The 16,073-nt window shown below is 47.7% G+C and overlaps 1 protein-coding gene across 1 annotated transcript in view; it reads right to left on the bottom strand.

The window, feature by feature from the left end:
* Positions 1–6,465: 6,465 nt before the first annotated feature.
* Positions 6,466–16,073, bottom strand: part of emilin3b (elastin microfibril interfacer 3b) — a 12,741-nt gene continuing 3,133 nt past the window's right edge. Inside the window, exons 2-6 of the mRNA XM_076166805.1 lie at positions 10,799–10,921; positions 9,453–9,772; positions 9,021–9,367; positions 8,529–8,879; positions 6,466–8,414 (exon numbers count right to left, since the gene is read on the bottom strand). Of these exons, the coding sequence (XP_076022920.1) occupies positions 7,269–8,414; positions 8,529–8,879; positions 9,021–9,367; positions 9,453–9,772; positions 10,799–10,921 (2,287 nt within the window). The 3' untranslated portion in view covers positions 6,466–7,268. The remainder of the gene's footprint in view (positions 8,415–8,528; positions 8,880–9,020; positions 9,368–9,452; positions 9,773–10,798; positions 10,922–16,073) is intronic.

Genomic DNA, 16,073 nt, shown 5'->3' with positions numbered 1-16,073 from the left:
GAGAAAATGATATGAAGAGTTTTTTCAGCTTCTATATGTGAAATAGTTTTAGTTGAGAGTATATTAATACCTTAACCATTTCTTATCAGCTCCATTTATTCCTGTGAACCTTCTGTTTAAAGAGACTGTGATGTTTGTGATTGCATAGTTGAATGGGATGTTCTGACTGTGCGTCGGACAGCAACGCTCATCTTGTTAGCAATAAGCTGTAATATCGGACAGCGTAACCCGACGTCCACACTATACACATGCAATATCACGGGTGCTACCATACCCTACACTGGACTACAGAGGACTGACTGTGTATGCAAACTTCCCAATCAACACACCTTTGCCTAAACAAACATGCCATGTAATGTCAGATCCTGTGTGTGTGTGTGTGTGTGTGTGTGTGTGTGTGTGTGTGTGTGTGTGTGTGTGTGTGTGTGTGTGTGTGTGTGTGTGTGTGTGTGTGTGTGTGTGTGTGTGTGTGTGTGTGTGTGTGTGTGTGTGTGTGTGTGTGTGTGTGTGTGTGTGTGTGTGTGTGTGTGTGTGTGTGCAGAAATGAGAGAGAGCTATGCAAATGGCCGCGTAGCGATCCTGTCGTCAGCCCGCGATGAGGCTTCACTCCCGAAGCTCTGACGGGCCGGAGAGACGGGAGGAAGTGGCTTTGCTTGAGATCCCCTTCTCCTCCCACCCGCCTCGTGCACGTGCTTTGTTAATGTTTACTCACCTTCGTTTTTATGGAAGACAATAGGAGGTAGAGGATACTCGACGGCGGCCACTGTCACTGGCGTTTACAGCAGCTGTTAGAGCTGTTGGCGATCCGGTAACCTCGTGCTCCGGAACACTGCATCTCTTCCAGCAGCTGATCTATGGCTGCCTTTATGTTGAACTGACATGTCTTTGTGCGGACTTGGACGCGATTGCAGCTCCCAGAGGTCACATGATAAGAGACAGATTAAGCCGAGTTAGCTCGTGGCCGGTATGGCCGGCGGCGGGATCGCTCTGTGGTGTCCGGTCTCAGTGGAGCTTTTTGTTAGGTGGCACACAAACCCTAACGCTCGCCGCGCTCCCACTCAGACTGGCGGGAGTCCTGCAGTGCACCGCAGCCGCCAAAATGTCCGTCTCTTATTCGTGTGTTTGACAGTGTTGATTCTGAGTGAAATGTTCCGTAACTGTAGTCCATTTTAGAATAACATTACACACACACACACACACACACACACACACACACACACACACACACACACACACACTTCTCACTGTCTGCCCTCGAGTCATACAGCTACCTTCATTTCACACAAATCGCCTTTGTATGCATGTGCATAAAAGTGTATCTTTTGGGGCGGAATGTAGATGGTTGAATAACTGTTGTGTTCCCACGGTGACAGAGTCGAAGAGGCTGGACCTCGTTTTATTTATTTGATGTTTTACAAATTATTTTCTGTCATTTTTGAGTTTCTTTTTATTATTTTCTTGCGGTCCATGTGATTATTTAGTAGGTGACATATGACAGACTGTGTTACATGCACTGAAACTTGTAGTTATGTGTATATGTCTGGGATTGAGAAGTCCAGGTATGTATAAAAGGGTGAGGGAGGGGGCGGGGGGGGGGCTGTCGGGGGACCTGTAGCCTGGTGTGTATTAATCTGCTGAACGGACACATTTTTGGGTTGGAGGAGGCCATTTTGTTTGACGACCGCAGGAAGAGCAAGACACTTGATCTGGAAAACGCTTGCCGTCATCTTCTTCCGCTGAGCACCTCCAGTGTTTACTCGTACATTGGAAATCAATGGTGCTGACACTTCAGGAGCTCCCAGATATTTGCCGTGGCTCACCTACGTGCTTACTGGATCCAGTTCAGACATCATAAAAGCCAGTATAGACGGACAAATCATCCCTCTAATTGTATCAAACTTCTACGTAAACTGATGCTATACACTGATTGCACACACGTGTTTACCTCCTCAGTCACTGCGGAGGCGCTCGGCGGGAGTGGCAGACGGCGGCAGCGTTGTGCGTGTGTTACGTTTTCTTTTCCATGTGTGTTTGAGTGAAATGGCTCAACCCATCAGAGGTCTCACTGTCCTCCCATCTGTTCTTTTTGGTTAATTTTGTTATTTTTGCTGCCCTGCACTGATAAGAGATTGATTTATAGTGGCCAGGTTGAGGAAAAGGTACAGGTTCTTTGCCGCGTCATGACACTCACATGATACACTGCATTTATCGCGTTGTTCTTTTTCTTTGCTTTAGTTTGAAAAAGCTAGAAGCCATTATTAAATTATTACCATATTAAAAGCCAAATGGGTTCAGTTTGAGTGTTTAAATGGCGGGAAGGATGCTTAGAGTCAGTGTTAGGCCCCAGACTCCAGAATAGAAAAGGAAGGAGCAGCTTTGCCAGCAGGGCGCCATCGTCAAAGTTGATGTAAACTTAGTAAGCGCCGGTTAACAAATCTGCATTCTTATGATCCGATCGAAAACAGGAAATGAGCTGTTTTCACGCGGCGCTATGAACACTCTTGGGAGTCTCTGGTCTGATTAAGTGTTGTCAGACCAGGGCCAGGACCAAGACTCTCTCTGCTCCCTGAGGCCACCATTGAACCATTTATCTCACCTACTCCAATCCATTCTGTGCCAGTTTGCATGACGGGACACGTTCCTCGACTAAGCTGGAAGCCTTAAAAAAAAAAAAAAAAAAGAATAGAAAAAAAAGAAAAAGCTTGTTAATTTATTGCAGTGTTTTTCACTCGAGTTTTTATTTTTATTTTTTTACAAACGAAATCTATTTAAATTGACAAAAAAAAAGAGCATATCAAGATAGTGACCATTGTAAATAATTGTCGTGCGTGTAGTGTTTTAGAAATTCTATAAGGTCTTAAATCACTACAGATGCTAGAGTAATGAACAAGGCTCTGGAGGGGGTTTGTGGGGGATTTATCCGGTGCCATTTTAGTGCTAAAGTCAAGCTTCAACGCTACATCAACGTTTTTACACCGCCGCCTCCCAGCACAGCCTCTCTCTTTCTCTCTCCCTCTCTCTGTCTGTCTCAATCCAACTAAAAACCTCATCTGCATACATTTTGAAGATTCACAGCGTCCCCAACTTAACGTTTAAGACGCTGTACCGACAGAGGAGACGCGGGGGGATAGACTGTGGCCATCTTATCACCAGGATGAGACGTCCCTGTCCCAAATCCCCCCTCCCCTCGCCCCCGTGTGACGTCCCCTTGTTGGTGCCAGCTGTGGGGGTTCAGGTGTAGCTCGGAGGATGGCGACGCGTCAGCCAAAAGAACGCCATATGCTTGCACGGGGGCACCTCCCCCCCCACCCCCCCATAAACCAGCGACACGATCCACCCCAAAATCTACACTGACTCATTTTTTATGAAAGTGAACTAAAAAAACATAGACGACTAAATTTAAAATAGATCTTCTCCGATCTTAAGGAGGGAAAGTCCTCCTTGAATTGAAGCCATTTGAAACCACTTGTCAGAACTTGATGTCAGCCTTATGTGTATCTGTTTGTGTATCGGCATATTATCTTTTGATTATTGAAATTTGTATGATGGATGATTTTCTTTTATACCATCATTGTTATTGTCAAAGTACACCAATAAAACAACTTGTAAAGAGAAAGCACCTCTGTGTGTGTGTGTGTGTGTGCGTGCGTGTGTGCGCCTTTCTAATGATGATAATAATGTCATTATACTACACACATGCATATTGGGGCACTCTTCCTCTGCAGAAACCTTGTGTTTACGCTTTGTTACTTTGACGAGACGCAGAGCTCAAACTGGCCAGTGAGTGTGTTTGGCAGCTCACAGTGACCAGTGCTGTCGGAATGCCTCCATCTGCACCGACGCCAGAGGACGGATTGGATGTGAGCACTGTAAATGCTTCCGACCGAGTTCCTGCTTCAGCTCTGGGCTCCATGTAAACAGTGATATAGACAGCACCTCTCTGTCTGTGGTTTTGGCTCCTCTCACTCTGGAAGCTTCGCCACTTTTATTTTTGAGTACATTTCATTTTCTACCCTCCTTCCATTACGTAACACAGATTGCTCAGCTGACAGCTCTGTGTGTGTGTGTGTGTGTGTGTGTGTGTGTGTGTGTGCGCGTGCGCGTGCGTGTGTGTGTGCATGTACACATCCTGGAGCCTGGGACAAAGATGATGCTTGTTGGCCTCCCGTTGTCCTGCTGATGACACCAGGACAGGCGGCATGGAGAAATGGGGAGCAGAAAGAGACGCTTTGACCAGAGGACACTCCAGATTCATTACATGTGAGCAGCTCCAGTCCTGCCACATTTAGCACATTAACAACACATCTGCACTAGTTAATGGAGTTTAACGGAGGTGACAGCTGATAACTGAGTTATTGTCTCAAAAAAGGAAATGTGAAGTGGTGAGCGATCACATATCTCGACTGAAGCTTAGATGTGCTGGGAAAAATACAATTTAATGCATTTTTCAATTTGAAAGCGTGCAGAAAGCCATTTATCTGAGCTGTAAACCTCCAGACTCTCTCCTGCAGTTTAACAGAGGATGCTGTGTGTGTGTGTGTGTGTGTGTGTGAGTGAGTGAGAAAGAGAGAGATGCTTGGCAGAGGCACAGAGCCCAGCTGGAGTAGCCACATCTTAATGGAGTCCGTGAAACACAAGGCTTTGGTATGCTGACACCACTGTCACTCCGCCATCTCACAAACACACACACACACACACACAGTGGGCAGCTCTTCAGATCTTAAGAATCGTCTTGGGATCTGGGCTCAACGCACACACACACACACACCAACATGCACGCCCGTGATTAATTCATCCGTGCTCACACTCTGGAGTGTTAGACCACAAAGGCTTTGATTGCAGCATCAGTGGCGCCTTTTCCTCTGTGAGCTTGGGTGTGTGTGTGTGTGTGAAAGCAGCAATCTACATCACAAAAGAAGCCCAATAACAGAATCTGTGGCCCTCGATTCATCTCCGCTTTAAATGTGAGCTTGCGTGTGCTGACTTCCTGTTTTAAAGGGCCCAAGCTGTCACATCAGTTCAAATCAGACTTCTGAGTAACAGTGAGTAATGGTGAGTAAGAGTGGCTTTCGGGATGTCCTGCACTCGTGTGTGAGAAGCCTCGTGCTTGCTGCGTCACAGCACCGCTCTGTCTCCGTCTTGTCTCCGTAATGCAGGTACTTGTCCCCGTCCTCCAGGCTCGCCCACAGGACAGTGAGACGTCTCCACAGGGAGGTTTGGGCTACTGAGGATCAAACATTTTCAATTCTTCTATTGCCCTCTGATGCATGTATGCGCGCATGTGTATATGTGTGTGTATATGTGTGTGTGTGTGTGAGTATTTCCTCAGAGCTCTGCTGTGACTTCTGCCTGCTTTCCTGTCAGTATTGGAGCCAGGGGACGTGTGGGTAGTAAACACATCTGTTTCCCCTTCTCACATCCTTCCATTCCTCTCTGCTCTGTCCATCCTTCTCTCTGTCCCGTCACTTCCGACGTCTATCAAGCGTGGTATTCCTCCTCACCCAGCCTCCTCTGTCTGCTCATTTGTTCTCCCTCCAAGCATCTCTCTCTGCTTTATCTCTCATGACGCCCATCCTGTTATTCCTCTTCTCCTGAACTCATCATCATCTTCCCATCACTGCTCCTCCTCCCTCCTTCCCCCGCCCCACCTCTGCTGTCTCACCATGTATCCATCTTCCTCTGCTTCCCTGCGACCCTCCCTCTCTCTCTCCAACATTCCTGCGCCTCCAGCATTTTCATTTCTATACTTAACCTCTGCTTTTCATTATGTTGGATTTGCTTCATCCTGTGCTGGTTAGTCAGAGATGTTTTGTTAAAGAATAATGTGCTGATTCCGTACTGAAGACCTGCTGACGCTGCTCCGGCAGGGTGAGGTCAACCGATTTTTTTGCAGTACATTCCCTTCTTGCTTCATTCATTAACAGTTCCACATGAACTCTGACTGTACTAACACTTTTCCTCCCTCAACTCAACAATGAGCGCATGATCACAGGACCTCAACCTCATCTGACCAGCAAGATCACAAGCCACATGAGGACGACGTGTGGCCGCTGTGTTGACGCGGTGTGTTTTGGATCAAATGTGCATTTTTCACTTTGATGTATCAATTTGGTTAAGGCAGGGCTTTTGAACAGAAAACTTATTTCTCGACCAGAACTGCTTCCTCAGCAAAAGTCTCGCCGCAAAAGAAACTCCACCAGCCGGCCAATATGCTGTGCAGCATGTTGTAATGATACATTTCTGGTTCCCATTACAAGCTGTCAGGCGCTTAATCAATGAGGGATGTTGCTGTCTTAGACTATGTGCTGATGCTTGATGAAACCCGCAGACAGAGCAACCTGCCCACACCCGCTGCACAACTCAAAATGTGTTTACCGTCCAAACTCTGGATGGTAAATCAGCTTCCGATATGGACAATAAACGTGAGGCGATTTAAACTCTTTGGAATATTTCATTATTTTCAGGTTCATCCTCATTTGTTAACATCAGAGTATTGGCTGGTGTAGTTTTTGAAATTAAACCAAAAAAAAAAAAAAATGTAAATGTGTGACTTAAATCACATCGCTGGAGTGTTTCGGAGTTTCTTCCTCTTCCTTCTGCTTTGGCACTGAATGTGTTGCCACTGTCCCCCAATGGTGAGTTCCGGTACTTCGCCGAGATGAGGAAGAAACGAGCATCAAACAGGAGAAACAGGTAATAAACAGGTTTAAAACAAAAAAAGGTTTACAAAAACGTATAGCACCACATTCACATACAGTATTTTGTAAATACGAGCGTCCACACAGACGTGAGCGTGTTTGTGCATAAAGAACCCGTAGCAGCTTATTCGTCCCATATCATTCATTTTGTTTTGTTTATCATTATTGTTTTTTGACGCAGACAACCTCTATTACAAACAGTTTGAACATCGTAACAATGCAGTCGCTTCATATAAGTTAAAACAAAACAAAACAAAAAAAAGTGGAAACAAAACAATCATGATCAGAGAAAAAAAACAAAACACAAATGCCCGATAGAATAAAATCTGGAGGGAAGAACGTTGCCCTGCTGTACATCTATAGGTGCGTGTCTCTGTCGTCCTCACTCCACTCAGCTGAACGAACAGGACAGGTGCAGGCTGAGGTGGGGTGGGGGAGGGGAGGGGGAGGGACTTGATGAGCCGGTTCATTTAATGTGCAGATGTGGGGCAGGGAGGGGGGGTTGAGCCTGATGAGAAGCACACACACACTCCAGTCTCTTTAGATTCACTCTGTACTGTAGCTCAGGTGCTACTGGTCTCCCATCTGACCGGCCGCCTCCTTGGCCACACAGTCTTTGACCTCGTCCTTCAGCTCGGCCAGCTGCTCCGAGTGGACGGCCAGGGTTCCGTTCACCTCGGACAGGTACGAGTCCGAGTGTCTCTCCAGCTCCGCCCGGATCCTCTCCAGGTGCTCCGCCAGCTCCCCCAGGGTGCTGCACTGGCCCTCCACCTGGCCCACCCTGCTGTTCACCTCCTTGACCTCCTTCTGCACCTCCAGCGCTGTGCTCCTGCAGCCCTGCAGCTCCCCTCCTAGTCTCCTCTTCAAGGACACCAGCTCGCCCTTCAGCTGGGCCAGTCTTCTCTCCCCAGCACCCAGAAGGGAGGCTTGGTGGCCTACCAGTTTGGTGATGCCATGCACCTGGCTGGTCAGCTGGTGCTCCCTCTGCTCCCAGCTGGCGTTACTGTGTCCCACCTCGCTAACAATGAAGCTAAGTGAGTCCCGCAGGCCCTTCAGCGTCCGGTTCACAGAGTTGATGTTGACCTTCAGCAGGGTGATCTCTCCGTGGACTGTTCCCTCCAAGTCCTCATGGGCTATACGGAGCAGCAGGTTATGCAGGGTGTTGTTTAAACGGTCCAACTGGTTTGCTTGGGTGTCCAGGCGAGTAGTCATCTTCTTCTCCATCCCCTCACACTCTTCCTCCACCTCAGTCACACTCACACCCTCTGCTGGTGGGGTAGAGGGCGCGCAGGAGGAGGTGCAGAGGAGCTCCAGGTCAATTAACTGTTTCTGAATGCCACTCAGATCTCCTTCCACTCTCCTCCTCACTGACTCGATCTCTGTCTCCAGGGCCGGGACCACCTGGCCCTCCAGGAGTGCCGGGGTGGTGGCGTTACTTAGTTCCTCTACAGCTACAAACACTCTCTCCTCCAGGGTTTTCAGCTTGTCCTCCAGCATGGTCTTGAAGCCATCCAGGCCTCCGGGGAGACTCAGCACTCCGTCCGCTCCCCCCTCGGTGTTATTGAGTCGGCCCTCTAGGTCTACCAGGCGGGTCTCGATCAGCGTCTCCACGTGGATGCTGTGGTCGGTGAGGGCGTTCTGGAGCTGTCGCTGAGATTCTGTCAGACCTTTCACAGACTCTTCCAGAAGCAGAACACGGCGAGACAAACTGCTCACCTGCAAAAAATCAATGCATTAGCCATTGAGACTTCAGCCATCACCCCAAAAATGAACAATACTAGACTGGTACTAATAGTATCATTGTCATGTCTAATTTTATGCTGCAGCTACCTGTCCACAGCAGCTCTCAGTCAGAGTGAGTCCCTGAATCTGAGCCTGCAGAGACCCCAGCTCCTCCCTGAGCCCGGTCTCTCTTCCGTCCAAAGAGTGCTGCATCTGCTCCTGGCCGTCCATGTGCTCCCTGTGGCACTGCTGCTTCACATCCCCGATCTTCTTGTCACAGTGGGACTCCATACCAGTGAGACGGCGCTCAAACCCATCCAGGATCTCAGCCCGCACCCCGGCCAGCTTGGTGTTTACAAGCTCCTCCACATGACCATTGAAGACCGGGCCAGGGAGAGGACTGACGCCGTCTCCCTCCAATAGCCTCTTCAGCTGGCCGTCATGGCCCAGAACCATGCCCTGAAAGGAGGGACGCAGACACACGCAGCATTTAATAACACAACAGACAGTGACAACAGTTCTGACAACAGAACTGAGGCTGGTTTTGATCAACAAGTGAGTTCCACAGATTCTTGGACTTGGGCTCAAGTGTGTCGCTACCTGAATCTCCTCCAGCATGTGAGTCTTGGACCGCAGCTCATCGCTCACTTCTGTCACTTTACCCGCGAGGTCTCCAAATCCATTGAAGCGATCTCCTCCTTCCAGTCCATCAGGAGTCCCGTCTGGAATCACACCGAATCCCACTGTGGCGTCGGATATGCGGGGCACGCTGGGCAGCAAGGAGCTCAGGAACTTGCTGGTGTCCTCTCTGAAGGACGTGCGTAGGCGCTCCTCCAGATTCACCACCACCCCGTTGAGCGTGTCCAGACCCTGGGTGAGGCGACGCATGTCCTCCTCCATACGGTCCAAACGCTCACCGGTCACTCCAGAAATGCCAAACTTATTACCTGTGCAAGATCGGATAGAAATGAGATGTTATGGAGAAATGGTCAGGTAATAGACGTACACCACATGACTGGAGTCTGTCTTCACCATTGTTTGGTTTTCTGTTCCCAGTTGGCAGATGTCCTGTGGGTACAGGTCTTTGCTCTGGCAGGCTAGGGAGAGGTCTGCCTGGCTCCAGCTGGCCCGATCCAGGCTTGTGGTCCAGTGGGGGTCGGGGGCCTTGAGGGAACCCCTTGATCCCCGGGCGATGGGGCAAAGAGCCCTTGAAAGGGGGCATCATGACGTCAGGCAGAGACGTGGGGCTGTCATAACAGCTCTCCCCAGAGAAGCCTGGACAACATCTCCACTCCAGCTCCGTCACCGTCTTGAAGCCTACCTTGTACTTTGGCTTGTAGAACGTCCTGTACCTGGAGGAAACATAACAGAAACTACTTATTAGAGGTTTACTTTACGGTTTGCCGCTGTCATGGTAACAGTGTGTGTGAGCCAATCACACGCGCTGCATCTGTTTGTATTAATTATACCACAGAGGACGGGAGGAAGGGAGGTGCAGAGGAGGTGGAGGAGATAAAGGGATAAAGTTGTTCTCTGTGGGATTAAACGTGGATTACAAAGAGATTAGGAGATTAAACTGTAGTGTGATGTTGGTGATGTGGCATGAGAAGAGTGAACCACAGTCAGCAATGAGCCACCGAGCTTATTTATTTAGCCTGAATTTCCTTTTTTGATTATCCAAGCATCCTGCGTGCTCCCTCACTGACTCACAGAGCGCACACACACACACACACAAAGAGATACATCTGTCTTTTTTCAAGTAATATTTCCCTTGTGTGTATCTCTAAAAGTCACATTACAGTGAATCACAAAATCACATACTCTGAATAATTGCTTTAGGGTTAATTCTCTTCTTGTTTGTACAGATGTCGTCCATCCGGGCCACAGCTGGCAAACAAGTGTGTTTGATCTAAACATGAAACAAAGTAATGTGGAGTTCTTAAACGCCCTGTAAATCCTCACAGCTGCCAATCACCATGATTAGTTTCTGTACAGGGTGAAGTTGTAGAAGTTGTTCATGTTTCAAAAATGTAACAAAACTTTCACTTCATAATTTGAAATGGGAATAAAAGAATTTTAATGTGTACGAAAACTGTAGCTGATGTCATTTGTTAATTTGTTATTTGATCATTTTCCCTCTGTGGCCTCTTTCTTCAGATCAGCGGACCAAAATATGAACAGTACCACAAGTGAACACTAGAGGGCAACATAGACACATACTCTCTGTTTGGGTCCTTGCTGCAGTTTGAGGAATGGAAAGTATTGTTAACTTAATATATGTATGATCAGTGTGGATAATCAATCATATTGAAAGTGAAGCTCCACTGTTATGCAGCTGCTTCCTTTAATGGCTGCTGTTTTTCTCTCTGAACACTCACATGACTACGGGACATTTCTGACCCCAGATGCACTTGGTGGTGTACTCGGCCTTCACGTAGGTGTCCACGCCTTCCTGCTGAATACATGTGACGTTCCTTTGGACCACATAGGCGCAGTGGTTTCTGTTGGGAAAAGAGAGTCGAGATTAATTTCCGGCATTGATAAATCAGCGTTGCAATGTTTCCTCTGAAGAATTAAGGTCAGAAGGTTAACATAGAAAAATGAATGCAGACATCTTGCGCTTGTTTTGCTCTGTATCGACTCACACTGTCTGCTCTCTCTTAACCAAACACACAGCTGCTCTGTTGTCAGTGACAAGATCTTAAATAGCTTCTCAGCTCCATTCAGAGATATTTCCGTCAAAAAACGCTGGTGCAATTCCGGCTCCTGCTGGGTGATAAGACTGAAACTATTCCTTCCTGGCTCGCATTTGATCCGAATATGAGGACTTTTACCGAGAAAGCTTTCGACTATCAAGAAGCCCAGATGACAAACAGAAATTCAGAGGAAACTGGAATATTAATCATTGGGTTCCTCAAGAACAGATGGAGCCATAAAAAGAGAAAAGTCAGGTTCAAGCTTTCACAGACTTCAGTCCACCCGAGTCTCTGAACATGAGAGTGGCGCTGTCGTGTTGTCAAAACAAGTCAAGTCAAGGTTCTGTGTGCACAACTGTCAATGATCATTAATGCCTCAGGACAGGAGATACATTCATTTTCTGCAAACCTATAAATCAGATGTGATGTGTTTTGGAGAGTTTTCACAGAACACACGCTATGCTTACACATGCAAGATGCAACAAACCAAAACACTCTGGACACAATTTGTGTGGATTGTGATAATAGCAGAAGTTTGCTCTTATGCACGAGCAGGGAAAACATTCAAATCCCATCTTTCCGCAACCTCCTTGATTCGTTTCCACTGAAAACATGAAAATACTCTTATTGACGTGTTCATTGCCACGCAACCGTGTTCATAATCATGTATGCAGACAAGAAAATAGGGATAAGATCTCTGCAACTGTTTTCCAGCTCAAACATGTTATGTTCAGAAACGAAACATAATGAAACAATTGTTGCATCACACTGGGCCTTCTCTGTGTGTTTCTGTGTGTGTGTGTGGTGTCTCTCTCTCTCACTTTCTTCCCTGCCAGTGCAGCTATAGCAACTGCTAAATGTTCCTTGGCCCCGTGCAACACAGGAAACGATGATCTGTGCTCTTTAGGCTAACACGTGAAGCATTTCTCCCATTCAGAGGGGAGCATTTAGCAACACATGCAGTACTTAACGGTGCTCCACAGCTGTTTCAGGACAAATAGAAGTAGTTTTGGTGGAGCGAGGGAGAGGACACGGGGGCCCAGAGAGCGTCTGCGCGCCAACTTAACAGGTTCAGGACGCTAACTGAGAGGGGACAGCCTGTCAGAGTCCGAGTCAGCCAGAAACCACGGCTCTGCTCTTGGTTTCTGCAAATTGCTGACCGTGTGTGTGTGTGTGTGTGTGTGTGTGTGTGTCACCACTCCCCGTGTTGACATATGTTAATAGTAGTGGAAGGAAAAGGGCAGGAGTTTGAATGACTGAGCTCCTTTCATACCAGCCTGACAACCCGCTGCCAGGTCGGACGAGGCGGTTGCGACCCGACCTGATGTGGTATTATTGGATGTTTTTAAGCACTTTTTTTAACTCAAACAGGCAATTTAGTCAATTGCGCTGCCGATGAAGTTTAGTTTCGAAAAAGTACATCTGGGAAATTTGGCCAGCGTGTTGTTATTACATGTCAGCCGCGCTTAGAAACGATACGAGCTGAATCCCGCCAGCAGCTCAAGAGTTTTGCCGCCTCTTTAATTTTGGGGTGACACATTTTCTCCCGCTCGTGAAGTCTTGGGTGAGCAGAGGTGACGGCGCTTTCATCCAGATAATGTCCCGCAGAAGTGCTTTGGGGAATTATGTTGTAAAAACGTAAAGGTTTCACCCTCGTAACTGACAGATTTATCGAGGGCGCAGAGGGACTTTATGGCTTGATGTGTGGGAAGGGGAACCTGCGAAAGGCATCCTGGGATTTGTGACAGCTGATGGAGAGCAGACACAATGTGTGTGTGCGAGTGTGAGTGTGTGTGTGTGTAACATTATGCTCGGGGCTGATCAGAGATGTGAAGAGTGACCATGTTCTGTTCCCAGAGATGTTTGTGTGCGACCTTCAGACTCACACATTGGCCAAAAGTGCAGGAATCCAGATGGAGAGAAGGAGAAAACTCTCTCTCTCTAAATCAAGCTAGTATCCTCTCTCTCTCTCTCTCTCTAAATCAAGCTAGTATCCCCTCTCTCTCTCTCTCTCTCTCTCTCTCTCTCTCTCTCTCTCTCTCTCTCCCTCTCCCTCTCCCTCTCCCTCTCCCTTCCTCTCCCTCTAACCCTTTATCGCTCTCTCTCTCTCTCTCCCTCTCACTCCCTCTCCCTCTCTCTCTCTCTCTCTCTCACTCTCTCTCTCTCTCTCTCTCTCTCTCTGCTTGTCCCCCTTCTCACAGCTCTGCCAATGTCGTTTGGTTCTGTGAGTGATATCCTATCCGCGGTGTCTCGCAGACTTAAGAGTTTCTGGCTTTGTGAGAATCAAAGTGCGGTGCTCAGATGAATCTCCCTCGCCGCTGCAGCGTCGCTCAGGCCAGCAGCCGGTCACCCCCTTTCTGCTGCGGGGACGTTTTGCGGACGCTCGGGAAATGAGAGACATAAAAACTGCTTTTTATTGGGGATGTATGTTCACTTTCAACCTTAAGAGACAGAGAGTGCGTGTGTATGTGTGTTTAAGAGCGAGCAGAGCAATGGGGCTCTTGGCTCTTTTATGTCCACATCCACAGAGAGCAAACGGCTCTGGAGTGATGAGGATTACACAAGCTTTACAGCCCAAAATATGAATCTGTGTGTGTGTGTGTGTGTGTGTGTGTGTGTGTCTGTGTGTGTGTGTGTGTGTGTGTGTGTGTGTGTGTGTGTGTGTGTGTGTGTGTGTGTGGCAGTGTAGGTGAGAATTGAGTCTTGGCTGCTTGTGTGTGGGAGGATCTCCAGCCTGAAGAAAGCAGCACTTCAGTCTGATCCTTTATGGTCTGAGATCAGAGAAGAAGAGGAGCTCAACTCACACACCCCATCTCTCACAGGCAGCCGCAGCACAAGACTGTTCCACATACACACGTTTTTTTTAGACACACACGTACACACAAGTGCCAGATGGTAACAGACGATCAAATCAGAAGTCCATATTTAAGGTCAGTTTAGTCGATGTGTGGTGCAGATTTCCGTATCCCGTCCAACTTCCACCCTGTGATCTGTACAACTTTAACAACTACATGCAAATACACAACAGAGTAAGAACCATGTTGTGATGTCAAACTTTTATAGGGCACAGAAGCTGGTGCGGTGAAAGGGCCCCTGGGATGAGCCGACTCATCAATAAAACGGTTCTTTGCGCCTTTTGTGTCCCTCTCCAACAATGATACACTCCATAACTATCTGAGCACTGAGCATGCTCAGTCTGCCCCTGGGTTTGAATCCCTCTGTAAACAATAAGAAAACTCCCAATTGTGAAAAGTAAAACTGCTCTCCAGTGGATCCACACCCTGAGCTGATCCAAATACATCAGTGTGAAAGCTCGCGTGCCTCTCCCGCCCCTCGCCTCACCATCCTCCACCATCCATATCAAAATCTATTCAGCTATTCTCTGCATTTCTCTGTTTCTTTGCTTCTTTTCCACCCTCTTAGCGCCACAATATCGTCTTTATTATTCTCCCTCTCTCCCTCTCTCTCTTTTTTTGGACCGCCAGACTCGTCCGTCCCCTGTAAATATTTCCAGTATAGCATTTCAGTTCCTAAATCGCTTCGCAAGCTCCCGGGGGGAAAGCAGAATTCCCAGCTCGGATTCTTACGTGGATCGCTTTTGGTAAATATTATTGCTGCCGGACCTCCGCACACTGCCGGGCCCCAAAACAACTCACCTTTCCACCCCCGACCCTCATAAACTCCCCTTCCTTTTCTCCCCTCCTTGGAACGGCGGGGTGGAATCTCTCGTTTAATTACCTTCACCCAGTCATGTGCCTCCCTCGTTTCCTCGGATCATCCTCATCCTCATCCTCTTCGGCTCCCTCCTCTCCCTCCTTGCGTTGCCTGCTGACGTTCTGACACTCGAGGGAGCAAAGGGCTCACCTTCCCTTATTACTCACCTCTCTCTCACCTGCAGGGTTCCTGACTGTTTGAACCCGAGCCACAACTTTCCGCTCTGACAGATTTATGAGCGGTGTGGGCCAGACAGAAGACCGTGCAATCATTAATAGGACCTTTAACAGCCGTTTCAATGGGCTAACAACTCTCTTCCTGGGCCCATCTCCCTTCCTCTATGCTTTTAATGAAACCTATTTCTTGCCAACTGGCAGGTCTTGAAGGCGCCGTGGTGCCGGGCTGATTGACATCGCTGTAGTGTCTGCTGATTAGGGTTAAAGGAAAGTAGTGATACTCCCAGCTGCAGGAGCAGGGGGATCACTCTGTCATTCACAGACAAGGTCAGATCCCAGCCAGCGCTGGTTATTATAGCTCGGAGGCAGACCTTTACATGTGCTCCTATTTTGGCTATTTGAACTCTAATCCTTTGGCTACAGCAATCAAATCGTACAGATCACAGAGAATAAGAGGTCGACTCATCTCGGAAGCAGAGAAAGCCCCACTGATAACTTTACTTATCCTCGGGCCTTCCTCAAAAAAGCTTGTAATCTTTTTCGAATCAGACGGGGCTTCTGTTTCTAAGTCACAATCCTCATGTCAATCTAAAGAATGATTGGAAATCAGATTTATCTGCAAAATGTTGACTTTTCACAAACTATTTCCAGTGATAATGTATGTTTGAGCAGGATGCAATTAGCTTTAGAAGGCCTTCCCTTTGTGAAAATACTCAAAATTCACATATTTGGATAAAAGTACATGTTTTTCTCAATGGTATCAATCCATTTGGGAGCTTGGGAGTTTATAGCTCAGCCTGGTTGACCCTCAGCACGAGAGCGGCTCCACACTCGACACAAAACTTACAACATCAACCCGCTGACCTGTCACCTCCACCGACCCTGTGACCTTTCCCTCCTGACCCATGTCCTATACATCACCGGAGACCCTTTGGGTACATCTCCAATCTGTCCTGTGGCGTTTGCAAAAATCCAAAACAAAAAATTTAAACTTTGATTTTACACATAATAATAATAATAATACGGCAATAAATCGATCACATAAACACATAAATTGATTGTAATCA

This window comes from Genypterus blacodes, unplaced genomic scaffold (assembly GCF_046128005.1).
Source record: "Genypterus blacodes isolate CSIRO-AG114 ecotype Tasmania unplaced genomic scaffold, CSIRO-AGI_Gbla_v1 ptg000156l_1, whole genome shotgun sequence".
Classification (NCBI taxonomy): domain Eukaryota; kingdom Metazoa; phylum Chordata; class Actinopteri; order Ophidiiformes; family Ophidiidae; genus Genypterus; species Genypterus blacodes.
This window is presented reverse-complemented; position numbering and strand designations above follow the sequence as displayed.